General features: G+C 44.0%; 1 protein-coding gene across 1 annotated transcript; it reads right to left on the minus strand.

Moving 5' to 3' along the window:
• Nucleotides 1-4,319: 4,319 nt before the first annotated feature.
• LOC134368475 (PWWP domain-containing DNA repair factor 4-like) lies at nt 4,320-6,982 on the minus strand. The gene is made up of 3 exons (XM_063084936.1): nt 6,842-6,982; nt 6,408-6,641; nt 4,320-5,999 (listed from the first exon to the last, which is right to left on the minus strand). The coding sequence occupies exons 1-3, from the start codon at nt 6,980-6,982 to the stop codon at nt 4,320-4,322; spliced, it is 2,055 nt and encodes a 684-aa protein (XP_062941006.1).
• Between the last annotated feature and the right edge of the window lie 14,485 nt (nt 6,983-21,467).

The raw sequence follows: 21,467 nt of genomic DNA on the forward strand, positions 1-21,467 counted from the left end.
TATGTGTCTGTGTGTGTGCACGTGTGTGCACGTGTGATATGTAAGATTACATGTCCTATATGTTTAAGTGGTGTTATTTAATATATATGTATAAATAATGTATATATGTTTTAGGTGTTTTATTTTGAGGAATTAACACACGCATTGTGGGGGAGGGTATGAATCCATGAGGATCTTTATACGAACTTCTAACCCCTGTGAAGCCTTGACAAGTTTCAAACAAACATTCCTAATTTCCTTATCCCACATACCCAAACCCCCAAAAAACCTCTTAGCTCTTCCCTGGTTATTTGGTCATAAGACGTGCTGGGGAATGGGACTGGCTTCGGAGTTAGACAAACTCGGGCCCTGACAGTAGGTGGTCTGGAGCAGATTTCATCACCTCACAGGTTCTCAGAGTCCTTTTCTGAACATAACGATAACCCCATCAAACTTTTCAAAATTGTTGGGAGGATTAGATAAATGAGGGATCTTCAAAAAGTTCACGCAAGGATTCTTGTTACGTTTTAGTTCTATTTTCCATGAACTCTTTCCTCGTTGACCTATAATTGATTATACAGATATTTGAGGTACAGAGGTTAATATCAATACCTGTGTACAATGTGTGATGATCGAATCAGGATAAATCATTACGAAACGTCATCATTCTTAGTGTCCATTCATCCATTTCTCGCTTTCCCTCTCCCCCTCCCCCTTTGCCACTCTCCAACCCACAGTGCCACGCTCTCCTTATGAAAGTGCAGTGTGTTGTTATGATCTTTCCTTCTTTCCTTCCTTTCTTCTTTCTTTCCATTAATTTATATTTTTAGTTCCTACTTAAGAGCGACAACATGCACTGTTTCTCTGTCTGTGCCTGGCTTGTTTGATTGAACATAATTTTCTCGAAGCTCATGCATGCTTCCGTGAAATTTTTGAAACACTCTTGCGTACGTTGCTCATTGGTGACAGATATTATTATCCTTGGATTACAGCCCCGACTAGCGCCTGGATTGTGGTAGGTGCCCAATATTTGTCCTGTGAGTTAATTCATTATGAATGAAATACTGTCAGATTTGGTACTGAATTCACTCTTTCTTCTCTTTTGCTGACATTAATCTGGCTAGGGATTACAGGCAAGTTGTCAGGCTAGACAAAATTCAAGATTATCAATCACCGTATGAATCTGTCACCTTCTCTTACTTCTCTCCGCAAGAGGATCCCCAGCTCCATGTGTGCTTTTAATGTCTAAACTCATCCCCACTTCCCTTGCCCTTTGTCTTCCCTCCCAACGTCCCTTAAACTAGTTAATCGCCTGCACAACAAATCGTGGTGATAAAAGGTGATCATAAAAAGGGCTCTGGCAAAAACAAGGCAGGACAATAGAAAACACACAACGAGGACCAGAAGACATAACTATAGAGCGAAGGCACCCCTTGTTCAAAGTACGGCTGATATGCCTCTTCCTTCACCTCAGCTTCCCCTAGGAAAAATGAAAGGATGTTCCCTTACGTATCTCCAGCCACGTATTTCCAACCTATCCCAGTAAAGGTAGATGCCTTCTACAGATATTTATCTTTCAGGGTGAATGCATCTTTGAGAAACAAACAGGCTTTGTATTCTACCAAGCATACTCATTAGATCACTGGTCTTTCAAGCATGGCAATCTGAGAAAGTACATGAGGATGGTGCTCATGAATTGTAACAATGCACTCATTTGGTGGTGCAGTTTACCAGGTTTTAAACGGTTGTCTTGGGCTCCCGGAAGGACACTGGAGAGACTGCAGAAAGGCATTGGTTTGGGCAATAGGATGGAGGATGGAGGATGGAGGGGAACCGGGGCTCATGAGAAGGGCTGTGGGCTGAGGAAGGGCTTGTGCCCGCTAAAGACAGCGTATGAATCTGTTGGGTGAGGAGGAATGAGGTCAATACAGAATAAAGGGAGGAGCGTGGGTGGGTCACCTCTCCTTGCCACTGCCTCTGGACCTGAATCGACAGGCGGCCTTCCTCTTCTTCCTTCCTAAGTGTTGGACCAGCCGCATGGAGGGTCAGAACAGGCCAGGCCCCCGCTCATCCTAGGGCAGTGCTCCAAAGGATGTCTGGGCAGGAAGTGGGGCCTTGGGGGGAGCCTGTTGAGAGGCTTGGCAGGATTGGAACCACTTTCACAGTCACCGAAGAACACTTAGGGACCCCAGACACTAAATTTTGATTAGGAGCATGGGGACCCTGACTCCCTGAGGGTGACTATGATGAACCCACCTCTAAGGTCCCACTCTTTCCTTGTCAGTTGCTTACATGGACGTAGAGACCTGAGAAAGCTGTGCACAGCGTCTCTGTGCCGCTCACCCAATCAACACTTAGCATGAGGGCCTGATGTCCAGCCCTTATGACTGGAGGAGAGGAGGTCTCCTTCACCTAGTCAGCGAGGGCAGGCGAAAGTCGAGCTTTTCCATTAAACACACACTTCTGCTAGAGATCCAGCAAGCCTAGAAGGGATCTCAGAGTCCAAGGAGCCAAAAATCCACCCCCACACCCCAAATCACTTTCAGTGACCTTGATTCAAGAGAAGCAGAATAGAAGCCCCAGGACAAAAGGACATACAAGGGACACAAGGCCACCTCCCTTCACCCGAATCAAAGAAAACTATGATCTCACAAGCATGGGGAAACCCAGTAATGTGGTTATGAATTCAGGCAGTCAGCCTACAATGTTGATAAATATTTCTCACTCACAGGATGAGGGTAGAATATCTCGTTATCTTAAGAATTTCATTGCCACCTGGGTCTCCAGATTTCTGTCTCTCCTAGGACATCCAAAGTTTGTCCTCAGAGTGGAAACACCACCGTACTTGCTCTCCTGACTTATGGTACTGTGAGTGAATGAATGGATGAGTGAATGGGTGCACGAGGTGGTAAAGAATGTGTTAGATCATGGAGATGAACAGTTGGCTCATAGATTGGACTCAGAGAGTCTCAGTGTTAGAGCATAACTAAAGCGTGCCGTCTCAGTGTATGAGGTCCACACAGAGCATGAAGGTGCTGTGTTTTTTACTAATCCCCAGGACCAGAAAGATATCACGTGGACTGTGCCTAGGCCGTGTGCCCCAGGAGCCTTGCTCTCTCGCAGGCCGAGTCCAAAGAGGCTTCTGTAGGGCCTGATGATTACACGACCTGGAAGACGTTCTTCTAAAATTATACCAAATCGAGCATGAAAGTGAATATTTGTTTAGAATGAGAAGAACATTTCTAACCTGCTCTAACCCATGACAACAGCAGCCAACACAATTCCCGAAATATGGTTTCTTTGGAAATGCGTTTATATATGTTCTCAGAAATGCCCCGTTCAAACTGGTACGGTCTCAAATAAGACGATGCAGAATTTCAAGGCAACAGACACCATGGATTTATTGTGAATCCAGACAGGTACTTTGCAAATTTTACAGCAACACGTGGCCATGTGAACACACAGCTTGGTCTCACGGGAGCAGTTGACTTCCTCTAAACTAGAAATGCACTCAGGTTCCTGTTAAGCCCTCAATGTTTATTTTCACATCAAGTTTTCAAACTAAACTAGCTTTCCCAACATTTATTCTCAAAACACGCCTTGTATTAACGTAGTATAACTATTCATGGGCTTCAGAAGTTCTCTTTCCACTGAGTGCGTTTAATTAATTCTCTTCCAAAGAGGGGCACGTTTAGCCGAATGGAGGTTGTTTCTAGAATTCATTTTCAAATTCCCGGCCCTGGCCCATCTACTGCTCAAGCCTCCTGGAATGACTTGCCAGTGTGCATGTGTGCTGGTGGAACCTGTTGGAGCTAGCCGACGAATAAGTGGGAAGATGAAGCTCGGTTGGTTTGAGACAAATGACTACGTTTTGGGGGTACAGGATGCAGAACAAAGTGCTTGCTTTCCTCGAACTTATATGAGAGTAGATGGGCTACCACGTAGTCAGCCTGGCTCATAGGTGTAGAGTAGCAAGACTGTGAACATGATGAGGCTAGCTGCCGTCCACATGGGGACAGATGGCTCTAGGAAGAGGATCCAGTCACCATCAGTTTAGAAGACAGCCGGGAGACCCTCCGTTTCAGGAAATCATTCGGCCATTGAGGGAGAGCTACTGTGGTAGATGGAATTTCAGGGAGACAGAGAGTCAAAGAAGGTCTTGCACAAGGCTGACAAAGGTTTAGTGCACGCAGGGGTTTCATTCACTCACATGTGGACTAGGCGCAGGTGACCCGTTCACTTTCTGCTTCCCTTTTAGAACCGTTTTTGGAAGGGGTATGGGAATGTGGCGATAAGATAGAAGAAAAAGGGTCTGTCGCTGTAGGGGCACAGGAGGAGACCTAGTTAGCCGTCCTCATGGTTGCTGATCTCTTTCTCCTTTCCTTTATGACGTTTCTGTCAAATAGTTCTTTCTCGCGGTAGTGCACGGGGGGCCCTCGCAGATACTTCTCTTCTGCCCCCTGGTAATCCAGCCCATCAAGTGCTGCGATGGAACAAATGATTGCTTCTGGCAGGAGAACTTCCAGAACAAAATTTACTTTGTCGTCTCTTATGAGAGTCAGCATGGTGTTGTCCATTTGTGTATAGATTTCTTGTAGATGTTTCGTCAAAACATCCAACAGGTCTTCATCTTCCAGGTACGTTTCAACGCAGAGCCTGTGCCTTGGTGAATTCAGAAATGTTGTCAGCCACCTGGACTGTTTCCTGCCCTTCAAGATGTCCAAGAGGTGGTGGTCGGCCCCCCTTCTCTTCACAATGAAGTCCACCAGCTTGCGGTTTTCCCGGTCCCGAGCGGCCCTCATCCTGTCGGGGAGAATCCTCTTGCAGGGCCTCTTCCCGCCCAGGGAGGTCTCCTCCTCAGAGTCTTCCAGGTCGGCATAGTTCACCTTTGGAAAGTCAACCTCCAGCGGGCCCTCTTGGATGGCTTTCCTGAGTGGGTAGCTGACGTCGGCGGCATAATAGTCCAGGAAAGAGCCCACGAAGGAACCCCGGCCGATGGCTTGTGTGTAGTGGGAGATGAGGGAGAAACACCAGTTAACACCTTGCTCGTGCACTTTCCTGGCTCTCTGCAGGAGTCTGTCTTTCTCTCTGCAATCCAGGGGCTTCAGTCTTCGAAGAGGAACTCGGATGCCGCTCCTCTCCTGGCGCAGGTCTGCCTCAATCAAGAGCACCCGTGCGGTCTTCTCCGACGTGCTGACACTCTTCACCACAGCCGGCCAGAATGGGTGGTCTTGAAATTTAAACCACACCATCGTTCCTCTTTCAACTGGAGGAGGCTCCTGTGTCAGAGCCATGCTGGCAGGTTGTCCACCTCGTTTACCACCAGCCATTTTAGCCTTGCGGATGGGATTCCTAGACATCGAGTCAGCAGGAGGTCGGCGTTCTTGCAGTCCTTCGGAACAAACTGCCGCTTTTAGCTTCCTAATTCTGTCTGCCAGACAGAGGGAGTCACGCGGCCTCATGGCAGGGGACCTGGAGGGGGCAGGGGACCCGGAAGAAGCGGCCGCCCCTTCCACGCCTGGCTTCGAGGCCCCCTCCCCAGAGTCCTCAGCATTCCTTGAGAGCGCAGAGCACGCGGAGTGAGTAGCCACGGTCTTTGGCCAGGTGTCCTGTGCCTCTGCGTTCAGAGCTATGGGCACAGTGGGGATGACACCCCGTGGCTGGGATGGGGCCACCTGTCCATCATTAGCACATGCACCCTCCTCCAGGACTGTGGGACGCCGGGATGTAACCGTGGAGGCTTGTGCCTTTGCCTTGCCCTCTTTCTCACCCTCGTGTCCCGACAGTGTCGGGAAATCGTGGCTCGCGCTGGACCTCCGTGATGCCTTTATTGGCCTTTCTGCTGGAGCAGGGGCAGAGGTCGTGTGCACCCGTGATTTGTCACCGCACAGGGCATCCTCACTCTCGGCACCAACTGGCAGTGATCCTGAGGCTTCTCTCTTCCCAGCACTCCTCCGAACGACCCCTTTGCGTTTACCATACTTTTTACGAGGGGGTCTACTTGCTGGCTGTTGAGCTACCTTCTGGGAAGTTGTACTGCTCTGCTGATCATCTGGTATTCTTCCTCGGCCCAGTTTTGTTCTCTCATCCAGCTTCTCCAGTACCACTTTCAGGACTCTTCTGCACTCCTTCTCCTCTCCCGCTGGGGCACCGACCTTCCACTGTGCCCCTGCCAAGGAGCCCATGGCTTCCATTTCAGACATCGTTAGGGCTGTTTTGTCTGTGCTTTTCACCTGGGAGCTTGTACTGGTCTGCTGGTCATCTGGTTTTCTTCCTCCGCCCATTTTTGTTCTCTCATCCAGCCTCTCTAGTACCACTTTCAGGACTCTTCTGCACCCCCTTTCCTCTTCCGCTGTGGCATTGAACTTCCTCTGCGCCCCTGCCGACGAGCCCATGCCTTCCATTTCAGACTTCGTCAGGGCCCTTACGTCTGTGCTTTTCACTTTAATCGTTTCTTCTCCTGAGAGGTGATGAAGAGGGGCAGAGGTTTCTGGCTGTCCTTCCCACTGCTGACTCAGGTCTTCCCTCAAAACCCCTGCTCTAAAACGCCTCCTTTGACTCTGGACTGCAAAGCGTTCCCAGCTTGCATTGGCTGTCCTCCTCCACCTGGTTCTCCCTGAGATGCTTGCACTCGTGTTTTCAGTGGAAAGACCTGGAGGAGACTGGAATGGGAAAAAGGAAAAGAAGAACCGTATCAGGAAAAATTGCTTTTATGAAACTAGAAGCGTCCTGCTCAAGGAGATTGATGAGACAAAACAAGGTATTAAAAGAGGGGGCCTTAGACAGAGGGGAAGATGAGTGTCAAGCATTTGGGGAAAAATATGGAAGGTGCCAGAAGAGTTCTATAACAGCCCGAAGCCACCGTGTAACCTAATTGTAACGACTGAATGTGGAAGAGCATCCGCATGCAGACGTGGGTGTCATGTCTGGGATCCCGTTTCTCTCTCTTGGACCCTCTGCGGCTTCTGGGATCCTTGGGCTTCAACCTAGGAAAATGCTTCATTACTTTTTTGCCTTCCTAGGGTACCCATGCCTCCCTGTCCACCCCAAGAAGACCGAGGCCATCTCCCGCATACCGATGCTGGGAGCCAACCCCATGTCATGTTCAAGAGCATGACTCAGAATCCAGAGGTCTGTGAGGTCATCTTGATGATTCCTGGCTGTCACTGTTAATAGGGATTTCTGCAGGCACCGGTCATTGGTTGCGACCTGAACCTCTATACTCTGGTGCAAAACTCTTGTCTCCCAACACCAAAGATGTGATGCTCGTTATGAAGAGACGTGTGTATAGAGTGAGGTGCAAAGACGTACCCCGAAATGTCAACATTAGATGGCAGCGAGTTAATGGGGAAGTCTTACCGAAGGTCACGTGGACAGAGGCAGGTCCGGTTCTGTGAGCTGGATCTCTTGTTTCTCACACTCCAATCGCTTGTCCGCACACCCTTTACCCCGCTGCGTGCTTCTGAAGGGCGCTGTTCTTTGTGATCAGGTGGCAGCTAGTGTAGATAATCAGGACCTATGTAGTATTTTCTCATGCTAATCTGGAAAATTCAAAAGAGGAAGCAACGTGAGCCAATGAAGTGTGGATCTAATGATCCCATTCCCTTCACCAACTCTGGGATGCAAGCCTTTTTGAAACAGAGCTGATATCTGAATCCCATCCATAATGTAGATGCGATCTTTATTTTCCTCCTCTTGCATTCCAAAATATTTCCATGGTATGCTGCTTGGCGTATGCTAGTCTCTTTATGCGTCACAACAGGGGGAACCACTGCTTTGGGGATCGTGGATGCCATGGACACTTGGATTTAACATTAATCGTGTGTTTGTGACCATCTGTATGAGTGTAACGAAAATGGGGGTTTTGACGTTATTGTGTCTTTCTGATTCTCAAATCGCATTGAATGAGCTTGCGAGAACATGACATGCATAGAAAGATGTGTAGAGTGGCTGGCACCTTACAGATGCTCACTATGAGGACGATGGTGTACGTGCTTCCAACGCACTACCTATGCATCCCTGTGCACGTGCAAGCACGTACTGTGTTACACTATAGTTGCTAACATGAGAGCATAATTGGATATATTTCCTAGTTAGTGCCCATTCTGCTACGTCATTTCCAAGAGTCTCGTTACGCCAAAATTTTCCTGATATTTCCAAACTCTCATGGAATTTCTGACATTACAGGAATGTGTTCTGCAGAAGCTGCAATTGTTCTATCCGTCCTACTCTTCCTATCTTTCCACCGCCAATACTCCGTTCATATGTCCTAGTTTTCTCTATATGTCATCCAAATTAGTGTCATGACTGCTTTCTGCACTTTACCTAGTGAAGTATTGACTTCACATTCTATGTTCTGTGATGCGAAACTTCTCTCCTTAATAAATGCGTGTATGTATGTCTTTGTTCACGCACACTGGTCGACGTAACAGGAAAGGTGTCACGATGATGAGATACACGTACCTGAGACACGACAATCAGCACACAGTCTTCCCTGAACGAGGGTGCTCACTCAAGGGTGCTGGGCTCTCAAGCCCAGGGTTCACCTGAGGACACACAACTACAGGAGGAAGGAATAAAAGGTGACTCGACCGCTTCGGTCTCCCCTCAGCTGGACCTGCTAGCCCCTCTCAGAAAACAGGTGTGATAGAGCACCTTCAAGCGTGACCACCCACACCCCAAAACACAAGCACGCACTCTTTCTCCCACACGCTCACGCACGCTCACGGCCCCATACACGCAGATGTTAGAAACCCAAGATGCCTGGCGTGGAAGCCTACAATCCAGCTCAATGTCTGAACCCGTCCCCCCCGTACTTGCTTCCAGTAGGAATGCTACTTTGCACTCCGTTTAGTTCCTCGTTTTGAAAGCACACACGGAAAAATCTAAAATGATCTTTAAAATTACCAAACAATGAGCATAGTAAGCATCAGTAATCCAATCACCCAGGAACTCTTGTTCCAATCACGTGAGTCCATGTGCTACAGGAATTTTATGCATACAGATATATATTTATAGATATAGTTCTCTGAATCCCTTTACACCATATGCAACAAATATATCTCTATAAGACAGTTACAACACCTTAATACTTGTACAGCCCACGTGGATATTATTCATTACTCACATTTGGCTGGTCTTTTCCAGTGAGAAAACTTTTCAGAGAACACTTTCAACAGATACGGAAAGGCAGTCCCAGTGATTTTTCTGATTCCAAAGCTGATGCTTCCTTAACAGACACAATCAGAAGGCAAGTGTGTTAAGTCAAAACATTACATGTTCCTCTCACCAAATGCTATGGGCCATGGCCTGAAGACCTTCTATCAAGGGTCTGCATATAGTCTTCCAGATTATTTACGTTTTGGTTTTGTCCTAACGGGCATATGTCACTAATCCCTCCCTCTGAAGAGACAGCTAGGTAACTCAGGCAGGCAGACGGGTAAATAGATGTATGGTAGAAAGGTGGATGGTACAGTTAGATACATAGATACATAGAGGCAGAGAGACAGAAATCGACACATAGGTCGATGGAGATACATAAAGACAGATGGATATAGAGATCGAAAAAGATGGATAACATGCAATAGATAGAAGGGGGTAGGTAGATGTACGGAATGATAAGGAATGAATAGAAGGAGACAGATAGACTAGAGGTAGGGACTAAGATACATGGATACAGAGGTAGACTTATACAAATAAACTCGTTTCAAAAATTGATGGTTGTGAGGCATACAGAATGGTAAATTAGACTGACAGATGAACAGCTAGACTGATATAGCTAACAACGGAGGTAGAGATAGATAAAGATAGGGAGATGATAAACAGGTGATAGAGGCATAGAGATAAACAGATAGATAGATGCATAGAGATACATAAATACACGTAGACAGCGATAATCAAATATTAAACTTCTCTTACCCCCCAGGAACATGTGAGAACAATAAAATCTCTATAGCAGCAGAATAAGTTTGTAACGTGAAAATGCATCCAGTATTTTAGTCCAACATCAAAGCAAACATTGCCTGCAGAGGGAGAATACCCAATTGACAATAAAAGAGAAATACTTTCTACATTGAGACTCCACAATCTGTAACGTCAAAGTCAAATTCAGATGATCAAGAAGTAGTGTTTCCAAAGAGAGTAGCGTACTCCTTTGGACCATCCCATTTCTTCTGTTGCATCTGTTCCTTAGCAGAGGAGTGAAAGAACAAGATAACAATGAGCATTGACTTCTCCAGTCAACAACCGTGATTTTGGGAAGGATTACCTTGGAAGCGCTGTCACTTGGGAACTTCTGTTGCCTGCTTTCCCTAGTGAGGGCTTTATTTACATCTTACGCGAAAACTAAAGAACACAATCCTCAGCAAGTTGTCTCAAAGTGGTGCCCCTATCTCGACATGACCCCCATACTGTTTCCCAGAGGCAGGAATTCTCTCATCTTCACGTGATGCCCCCTCTACCATGACCAGATGTGTATTGGATCTTCTGTGCACCTACTGGGTTTGTGATAGCAAACCTTCCTCAAGACACGTATTTCCATAAACGGATGACCTGGCAGATCCCTTTATTGTAATAAAGGCACAATTTTGAAAAAACAAAAGTATTTTAAATCAATAAAAAACCTTCTTGCCTCTTCTTGCACCTTTCCTTTGCCAGATTCACTCCGCAGCAAGTTTCACACATTTTTCTTAGAAAGTCTTAGGTTTCATAGGATCGCAGTGCATGGGTGGAATAACTGGGTGTGAATGAATGCCTTCCATTTTTCTCTTATTTTGTTCGTTAATTTTATGCATAGCGGTCATGCCTACGTGGAGAGTGAGGTTGTTTTGTAGTTAAGGGGTAAGTGTACCCATTACACACGGAAGAATCTTGAATAGCACTCAGTTTTGCTTCCCTCCCCCCTCCACAGGAATAAAAGAAATTAGACTCGTCGCATTCCACATGATAAGCCATGATCCTCAATACAAGTAGCCACATTCAAATGACCACCTCCCGGCCGTCTCCTCGGGAAGCGAACCCCCCGGCCAGGTCGTGGAAAGCCAAGCAAGGCCGCTACCTGGTCACCAGCTAAGACGCACTTGGAGACCCTCAGGGGACCGAGTGTCCTTCTTTATGGTCGGCCGGCAGGCAGGAGGCGCAGACCCGGACGGTCTCTTCCCCGCCAGACAGCTGGCACGTGGCCCGCCCCCACAGTCCCAGCGCCCTCGCCTGCCGGGCCCCGGTCGCAGACCCCAGGGGACCGACACCCAAGCCAGGACATTTCCTCAGATGTCCACCGGGACCTCCTCATGCCCACGCCCTCATGCCCCTGGGCCGAGGGGCCTCGCCAACCTGCCAGTGTGTGCCTTACCTGAGGAACCCTCAGGCGACCGGACGCCTCAGGGGATTCCACAACCGCCCGCTGGCTAGGCGGCTCTGAGGGCCTGTGGGCTAGCGCCTGCGCGGTAACAGCCGGCTCGCTGATTGGTGGTGCGTGCGGGAGGTGGGGCCTGCTGAACCACGCCCCCTGCAGGCTCGCCCCCCCCCCCAGCGGCAGGCTGCAGCAGTACCACCGTGCCCTGGCAGCGGGTGGCTTTCTAGGGCCTCTGTCTTCACCCAGGGCTCACTGCCCCAATGGGTGGCTCATGAAGGGAGAAGGGGAACTCCTCTTCCAGCTGATCTTCCCCAGAGCTTCGGGCAGCTGGCGGGGCTTCTGGGACACTGTGCTCTGCTGCCTGTAGGATTTCAACATCTCTCTGCCATCCCGCACTTGCCCTTTGATCCGCAACCAGGCGGCTTCCTGCAAAAGCTTCTCCCGGGCATCCTGGGCACCCGGTGGGAGCCAGGCGTCCGAGACGCCAGTCTTCTGCCGGGTGGCATCAGATCTCTGCTAGAAGGTGGCTGCACGTGGTGCCTGGCTGAGAAACCTCGGCTGGTTCCCAACTTGAGATCGGACTCTTCCAACTCCTCTTCTAGCCTTGAGCCTTCCCTTCGCAGCCGCCCAGCGCTTCTGCAAGACCTCGCCCAGGGAGGTGTGTGCCTTCTTGCACCTCCCAACCCACCCAGAGCAGCTTAGACTCTGCCGTACCCTGAAGTCCGTTCATTTCTTGGCTACTACCCAGAAGGTTGTCCATTTCAACTTATTTTCCAACTGTTCACATAGCTCCCCTCGATTTTCTGTTTTCATGCTTCGAATGACCGGCTGAAGGCTCTGGAGATCAGTCAATAAACGTGCTCAGCTGTATGAGGCTGGCTTCCCCACAGAAAGGGAAACAGAAGCAACGGTGTATATGTGTCTGTGTGTGTGCACGTGTGTGCATGTGTGATATGTAATATTACATGTCATATACGTTTAAGTAGTATTATTTAATATATATGAAATGAATAACGCATATATGTTTTAGGTGATTTACTTTAAAGAATTAACACACGCATGGGGGGGGGATGAATCCATGAGAATCTTTGTACAAACCTCTAACTCCTGTGAAGCCTTGACAAGTTTCAAACAAACACTCCTAATTTCCTTATCCCACATACCCAAACCCCCAAAAAACCTCTTAGCTCTTCCCTGGTTATTTGACCATAAGACGTACTGGGGAATGAGTCCGGCTTCAGAGTTAGACAAACTCGGGCCCTGACAGTAGGTGGTCTGGAGGAGATTGCGTCTCCTCCCAGGTTCTCAGAGTCCTTTTCCACACATGAGGATAACCCCATCAAATTAGCAAAATTGTTGAGAGGATTAGATATATGAGGGGTCTTCAAAAAGTTCACGGAAGGATTCTTGTTATGTTTTAGTTCTATTTTACATGAACTCTTTCCTTATTGACCTATAATTGATTATAAACATATTTGAGGTACAGAGGTGAATATCAATACCTGTGTACAATGTGTGATGATCAAATCAGGATAAATCATTACAATATGTCATCCTTTTTAGTGTCCATTCATCCATTTCTTGCTTACCCTCTCCCAGTCCCCCTTTGCCACCCTCCTACCCACAGTGCCGTGCTCTCCTTCTGAAAGTGTAGTTTGTTGTTATGATCTTTCCTTCTTTCCTTCCTTCCTTCTTTCTTTCTTCCCATTTATTTAATTCTTCCCTTCTCCTTGTGGAAGAGCTGTCCTCACCCTCAACCTGGTGTTTTTGTCATCCCCTCCCATTTTCTCAGTTGTTTTAGCACATCTGCCTGTGTCCTTACCCCTCATTCCTTAGTGTCCTGGGTGTCTGGGCATCCCGGTATGTTGTAGTGGAGGTAAACCTGGTCTGTAAGTGACTAATTAATTGCTGGAGGCAGAGTGCAGAGAATTTGACGAGGTAAAAGCTCCAGTCAATATACTCCAATGTATCACAATTAGAAAAAAAGAATGTCAATGCACTTGTTTCTAAAGATCTGTAAAACCTCAAAATGAAGTGAAACATGAGTTAAGGGGCTAGAATTAAAACTTTTAACATGCAGAAAAATACGAGAAAGACACGCCTCTCCTTCGAATGAGAGCATTTTATGTTTGGAATGATTCCCGAAAGTAATTTTAGCAGCTTGGCAGAACGCACTTTATTTCAACCAGATTCTGAAGCAATTTCATCTTTATTAAATGAAATGTTTCTCATTGAAGACTTTCTTTGTCATTATATGAAAAGCAATCATATTAGACTAGACAAGGTATAAGAAATTAATTATTCTCATCTTTAGATGAACATGCAATCAATTTTCCAAGCACTGGATATTGCACCTGAAGAGAAAAAACTTTGTGGTCACTTATCTCTATAGAAAGGTGAGAATTATTTAAAGGATAAGTAACTGACTGCATGTATATGTTAATGAGATAGATTTAATCGATGTTAAAGGTGGATGTCATTTAATCTTGGGCCAAAATCAATTAAATGGCACAACTGTTACTTATATTTCTTATTCAGCTGTCTTAATGATGTTGAACTGTTTAACTTATTCATGGCAGAGACATTTTGCTTTTAATAAGTTTTGTATGTCTTTAGAACACACTTTCTTTGAAATCTTATTTCCATTAGAATTGGGTTATGGATCTTAATAAGTTTCAACAAAACTAGCTACACAAAATAGATTTAGCCTTCTTTTTTTTTTTTTCTTAGGGAAGAAAAATGTAACTTCCACACTGTGCTTTCTGACATTTGGGACTAATGCACATCCACCGAGGACAAACCTAAAGTTAAATGAGCTTTCGTGCTAACAGTTAATTGACAGTGGTAGGTAGAAAAAGTTACCATGACTACCTAAGGACTGGAAGCCTGATACATGCAACTCTGGAGTGGCTGCTACTCACACAACCGTTTCGGTTATCTGAGTTTTAACAGAAAGGAGACGTGACACTTAACAGACACGCAAACAAAGAAGATGTCATAATTTAAACTAGAACTTTGAAGCCACAGTAGTTTCACGTAGCTAATCTTATGACAGTATTGTATGACTTAGGTTCCACTTCATTCTTTAAAGTTTCATGAGAACAACAGGGACTGAAGAGACTTTCAGACACTAGCCGTGTCTTCCTGCTGCTGTTACATGAAAAGAGACGTGAAGTGTTTGTTTAATATTTAGGTAAGTATTGTACTCACCTCAGCAAATACATTACTTCAGTGCCTAAGTCAGTCCTTAGTTTTCAACTTCAAACCCACACTACTTACAGTTTTCATCATCGGTTGAATTTGAACACGGCCATTTCTTTTCTAAGCTCACTTTGTTCACCAGCAAGATTTCCATGATTCTCCACCAGGTCCTTGACATTCTAAACCCTAGCACTAACACTGAGAAGGAAACTGTTGAATTATGTATGAATTATTCCAAATATTTGAAGGATTCTAAATATGTGAATTATTCTAAATATATGAATTATTCCAAAAGGATTTAAAGAATTATTACATTTATACTAGTATTTTTGAACATCCTAATTACATTAGAAGACTGAAATTTTAAAATGAATTTGAATAAGATGGTTTTAAAAACACTCTATCAAAAAGGGGGGGGGGAGAATGTACAGGATTCCATCAAATCCTAATAAGTATATACCTGCATGAAGAAGAGGTCAATGTCACTGAGGACAGTTTGCTAAGGTGCAAATCTGACAGTAGATACTTCTCAATTCACAAACTGTTAATTCTCCACTGGCTTTTTCATTCTGTTATAAAGCTTGGCCCTGTCTTATGATGATAAGTTGGCATACAAAGCAATTTGTAGCCACTTCAGTAATGCTACAAGCAAATACACCATTAAATACTCAGAAGATTACCATGAAGGAATCAAAATACTCATTAAGTATAACCAAAATCTTTTTATTTAAGAATCAGTGGCACTAGAAAGACAAATGATGTCTGGAAATGATGTAGAGACTTCCAACTTTTATCTATCACTACTCCTCTAAAAATCTGATTGTGGAACAAACAACCATAATTAAACTGCTAAGAAAGTATCAATGTCTTGCTGGACGGGTATGTTTCTAAGTAAAATTGCCCATTTCCCATTTCCTGTTTGGAATAACACCCACAAGCACTAATGAATCCTGAAAAAAATATATAATTAGCAATTATGTTACAATGGGACCAATGATAACAAAATGAAAATGCTTAAAAATTTTAAAAAACATAATCAACATGTTTTTAACAAAAGTTGGGAAAGAAGGTGGAGACATGTTAGCTAAGTCGGTTAGAGCATGGTCTTATACCGCCAAGGTCACGGGTTCGACTTCCTGAAATGGCCAGCCACCGAAATACAGTACTTTCAACTTCCCCATATAGGTGCTGTTTTGTAAGAATATATTGGGTTCCAAAAAGACAGACCTTTAAGAATTGCTCATATAACTCTTTAAATGCTTTCATTCTCTGGCTCTGAACAATGCTAGATTGTTCTAAAGCCTTTTGTTGCTGTCGAAATATACTCTGTAAATGTAAAAGAAAAAAGTTGGAATAACAATTGCAATAAAATTTACAATTTAGTGAAAAATAATTCTATATTAAATTCAAAAACAATAGTTTTGAAATAAACGTTTTAATATGTTGTCTTTTAATAAATCCTATGGCCTAGTTTCTATAATTGTGTTCACCAATAATATTCCAAACTATATAATAAACATATCTGCCATTCATTGTATTAGAAATTTTCTCTCTGAGCATAATTCAAAGTGTATGTCTTTGTTCTTAATGGTTTCAAAAGCCACACACATAGTTCTTCCAATAATGCTTATCTTCCTGTTCCACCACCAATGACTTTGACATATCCCCAACATTAGTCACTCACTTACATAGTCACAACCTAGATTTTGTCATTCTCAATAACTGCAACATCTACATAACATTAATAACAATAAAGTCTTCCATAAGAGCCATGTGTCAGATACCGTTCCAAACCATCTGTAATAACCTTATTATACGGGACCTCATTTAATGGTCAAAACAACTCTGTCACGTAGGTCCTCTTAGTATGTCCCCTTTCATACATAGGAAGCTGTGGCACAGAGATAAATAATTTGCCCATGGTTTTACACCTAGCACCTGTTTGGACCACAGTTGGATCCCAAACACTGTGGCCTCAGAGTGCAGGCTCTTGACCACTGTTTCTCCAGTTGTCCCAAAATCCAGGCACTACCTCCCTGTCTCTGTAGGTCACTCACTTCAGTACTACAGCTCAGGAGTACACCAGGACATAACACCCATTAATGGAGCACTTTTCACTGTCCAATATGCCCACCCCCATGCCCTCACTTTTCTCACTCCCAATGTAAATTTCATGCTCAATCCTTATACCTCCGTCCTTCCATATGTACCTTGCTTCATTATCCCCCATCCCCCACTCCCCGACAAAGAGCTTGGCTACACTCCAATCCTGGAAAACCCAACTCTCCAGCTGCTCTGCGACAACCATGCCAACTGGTCTCCCTTAAATGCCTGTTCCTTATGACACGAACCTAAGTTGGGTCCCTAATGCTGCGTGCCATTTGTATTCCCCCGTCCATTCACTGGCCCGCTCTCAGCAGACAATCCCATGCATTCTCCTCTGTCCTGAAAGGCAACACCTCCTCCCTATCTTTACTCCTAACCGATGACCTTACCATCTCCCTAAGGAAACAGAAGCAATCCAGAGAGGACATCCCGTCTCCCATCGCCACATCTTCTACCCAGCTTTGTCCATCAGGGCTCATGCACTCCATTTTCTCACCTGAATGTTGGTATGAACTGCTGCTACCTGAGACTTTGATATACTAGAGTAAATAATTATAAAACTAACACTGATACTCACAGCTAGTTTTTCCTCTTGTTACTTGACTTTATGCTCTTCTAGATCCCACTCCTGAGAAAAAGTGAGAAACCGCTCAGAATATTTCTGATAAAGCTTCTGCCTTTAAAACATAATAAACATTGTGATACTTTGTAATGAGAAAAATGTAAACCACATTCAAAACAAACTGATTTGTTGAGATTCAAACTATCAAAAGACAAGCTGCAAGCCTCTGAAGGAAAATAGGAAAGTACAATAGACGATGTGTTCTCATTCAAAGAATGTTTGTACCTAACCTCCTTACAGAGAAGCTCTCACAAATGCCGCAGCTCTTGAAAATAAGAAACATTTATTGTATTATAAAATCCTAGGAAAATATATTTTGTTGTAGTGGGTTGAATTTTGTCCCCCAACACTCACTGGAGCTTGAATTTTGTCCCCCAAATTCCATGTAATATAAACTTAGCCCCCTCTGTGACTGTTAAGAGGGTGGGAAATCCTACTATAGTAATTGAAAGGAGGAGAATTGAAGAGGTGATTAGTTTGTAGGACCGTGCAGTAGAAAATGGATTAGAGAAGGTGGTCAGGTTGTGGTTCTGAGGGCTTTCAAAGAAGAGGGTATGTCTCTCTTGCTTGCTCTGCTCTCTCTGCTTCCACCACCTTGCAATGTGAGACCTGTGGGTCGCTGTCACCACTGCCAGATGGACTTTGGACTTCCCAGTCTCAGAAATTGTAAGCAATAAATATCGTTTTTCTTTTTAAATCAGCCTGTTTCAGGTACTTTGTTACAAGCAATGGGAATGGAATAATACAGAAAATTGGCACCAAATAAATGGGGTGTTGCTTATAACAAATACTTGGAAATGCGGAAACGGCTTTGGAATGCATGTTGAGGAGAGGCTAGAGGAATTTTGAGGAGATTTTGGGCTAGAAAGAGCCCCGCTGCTGGTGGAAGTTTAGAAGACAAGAAAACCAGGGAAAGTTTCGAATGTTTTAGACACCAGTTAAATGGTGGTGAGCAGAATGCTTACGGAAATATGGATGGTAAATACCTTTCTAAGGAAATCTCAGATGTAAATGAGAAAGGAATTATTGGAAACTGGGGCAAAGATCAACCTTGCTATGAACTGGTAAGGAACATGGCTTCATTGTGTCCATGCCCTAGGACTTTGTAGAAGTTGGAACTTAAGAGGTGTGAACAAGAGTATTTAGTGGGAGAGATTTCTAAGCAGCAAAGCATTAAGGAAGCTGCGTGGCTACTTTCAACAGCCTATGCTGAGTTACGGTGGCAAGGGCATGACATAAAGCCAGAATTTAAAAGGGAATAGAGTGTAAAGATTTGGAAAATTTGCACCCTGCCCATGTGGTCAAGAAGCAGAGAACATTTTCAGAACAAATATTCAGTGGTACTAAGAAGATTAATACAAAAGAATGGGACTATCAAGAGAAGGGGAAAAGGCCCCAAAGGCATTGCAGAAGCCTCTGGGGCCAACACTTCCTTTTCAGGCCCAAGGGCTAGGGAGAGAGAATGGTCTTAGGGAACAGGCCTGAAGTGCCCTTCATGGGCTTGCTTCCTGGGGCCACCTCGGGAAGCTGCTTCCTTCACCTCCTCTGCTCCAGCCTTGGCTAAATTGTCCCCAGGCATGGATGGACTCGCAGCTCTGGAACATACAAGCTGGAAGCCGTCCACATGGCATTAGGTCTACAGGCTCACAGAATGCCAGAGCTGCGGAGGCTTGGGAGCCTTCACCCTGACTTCAAAGGACGTATGGAAAAGTCTGGAGGCCCAGTAAGAGATCTGTCACATGGGCAGAGTCACTGCAGACAGCCTTCTCTAGAGCAATGCTGGGCAGAAATGTGGGATCAGAGTTGCAGCAGAGAAACCCCAACAGTGCCATGTCCAGTGGAGCTGTGAGAGCAGGACTGCCATTGGGACCCCAGACCTGTGGAGTACCCAGTGTGCCAAGCCAGCCTGGGAGAGCTAAAGCATCAACTGAGACCAGGAAAGCCATAGGAGTGGAGATCCCTGAGGACTTGGGGACCCAACCCCCACACCAGCATGCAGAGGAGGTGGAACATGGAGTCGAAGTACATGATTTGCCAGCTTTGAGATTTAATGTCTGCCTGCTTGGTTTCGGACTTGTTTGGGTCTTGTTATACCTTTTTTTTTGCCTACTTCTCCCTTTTGGAATGATAATATGTATCCTATGTTTGTCCCACCATTGTACCTTGGAAGTAGATAACTTATATTGATTTCACATGTGGGACTTTGATCTTTGGACTTTTGAGTTGAAACAATACTGTGGGGATGAAATGAATGTATTTACATATGAAAAGGACATGAGTTTGGGGAGGCCAACGATGGAATGCAGTGGATTGAATTATGTCCCCCCAAAACTCACTGGAGCTTGAATTGTGTCCCCCATGTTCTATGTATTAGAAACTTAGCCCCCACTGTAACTGTTAAGAGGGTGGGAAATCCTATTATGGTAACTTATAGGTGGAGACTTGAAGAGGTCATTAGATTGTAGGACTGTGCAGAAGTAAAGGGATTAACAATGGTGGTCTGGGTGTGGTTCTGAGGGCTTTAAAAGAAGAGAGTCTGTCTCTCTTGCTCGCTTTGCTCTCTCTGCGTCCACCATCTTGTAATTTGAGACCCCTGGGTCATTGTCACAACCACTAGATGGACTTTGGACTTCCCAGCCTTAGAAAATGTAAGCAATAAACACCATTTTCTTTATAAATCACCCAATTCCAAGTATATTGTTATAAGCAACAGAAATGGACTAACACATTTATCCAAAAGAAAATTTTTTTTTTAATTTTGCATTTTCTCTCTCTGAATTACATCTTGGTTATGGTAGTATAAATAGATTCAATGAGGACATTATACCCATTTATCATCTAAGACTTCCAAACAGGAATACTTCATTTTCCCTAGTATGTCATGGGAAGGATTCTGTAGAAAAGAATAGTGAATCCAATTCAGTTCAACTAACAATTTTTTTACAATGTAAGATAAGCCTTTTTCTATGTAAGGGAATACAGTTGACTATTGCAGAACGAATGGTTTAAGACATTTAACTTTAATTCAGCAGGCACATTCATGGAATGAATACACATTTCATTGTGTTAAGGAAACTCAACTGTAAGTTGAAATGGCAAAAGGTCATGTTTATTGACCTCTAGGAAATACATCTCTGTTCAATTATGGTGTGAGGTAATAAAACTGAAGGAATTATTTCCTCAGAAAAAAAATCAAGTGAAATATATTTTTCAATTGTGTTACTGGCAAATACATGCTCACAGTATTTTTAAAAGAAGTTTGTTCTAGTGAATAGTGGGAAATAATCCAAAGGGTCTGGCTCTCAAAAACCAACAGCCTGCTAGTCATTTAGTTCAGTTGGTTAGACTATGTGGTGTTATAACACCAAGGTCACTGGTGCCCAAACGGAAAAGGAAAAAAATAATAAAATAAAATTTTAAACAGTAAAACCCAACAGCCTTACCTTTGCTCTTGCTGAGTTTTCCAACCATGCTCAGTATTTTGCTGAATGGTTTTGATGGAAGCATTTGTATTCCTTATGATACTTTTTTTCTCTTTGCATGAAAAACCTTTTTAATATCTGCTACATTGAAAATATATACTCATTAAAATTTATTTTGAAAGTTATTTGAAAATTTTTATATTTGAATATTTATTTGAAAATTAGTTTTTTCCCCACATTTTAAAGTTAATATGGCTAATATTCGTTCAGCAGTTTTGGAAAGATAGTGAGCATTAACAAATAGGCATCATTTCAATAGTCAAGCTTATTTGCTTCCTTTTTCAAAGTAAAAGTATATACTGACTAGTACCTCATTTCAAAATTTTAAACCTGCACACCACTTTTTATTTAAATTTAGGATGTCAAAAAGAGCTGAGGAACAAATATTTCTATTTTCCAAAACTTATAAAAAGGTTACCCAAAACAGCCCTTAATTTATCTGAGAAAACCTTTATAAAGACCAGTTATTAACAGATTTATAAAATGTCCTCCAATTGAAGGACACATTAGGATGGATTATTGTTGTAATGTATTATATAAAACTCACAAAATGATTCAATTCCCAAAATGCCCCAAAGACATAAAGATACTTCATGAGTAAATAAGAAAAGTGTTATTGTAATTTAGCCGCTAAAGTTTCCAAATATATTTGACAAAAAGACAAAGTGCATGCATGATTTAAGAAAATAAATTTATGCAAGAACACTTCCTAGGACCTTTCATG

The sequence above is a fragment of the Cynocephalus volans genome, chromosome X (genome assembly GCF_027409185.1).
Source record: "Cynocephalus volans isolate mCynVol1 chromosome X, mCynVol1.pri, whole genome shotgun sequence".
NCBI classification, from domain to species: domain Eukaryota; kingdom Metazoa; phylum Chordata; class Mammalia; order Dermoptera; family Cynocephalidae; genus Cynocephalus; species Cynocephalus volans.

Bases quoted from the DNA above. Each gene is read 5' to 3' on its own strand.
- LOC134368475 (XM_063084936.1), bottom strand. From the start codon at position 6,982: ATGAAGCATTTTCCTAGGTTGAAGCCCAAGGATCCCAGAAGCCGCAGA. The intron at 6,642-6,841 runs GTGGCTTCGGGC...TTCCCATTCCAG, and splicing joins CGTTACAATTAGGTTACACG to TCTCCTCCAGGTCTTTCCAC. The intron at 6,000-6,407 runs GTAAGGGCCCTG...ACTTCCCAGAAG, and splicing joins TTAAAGTGAAAAGCACAGAC to GTAGCTCAACAGCCAGCAAG.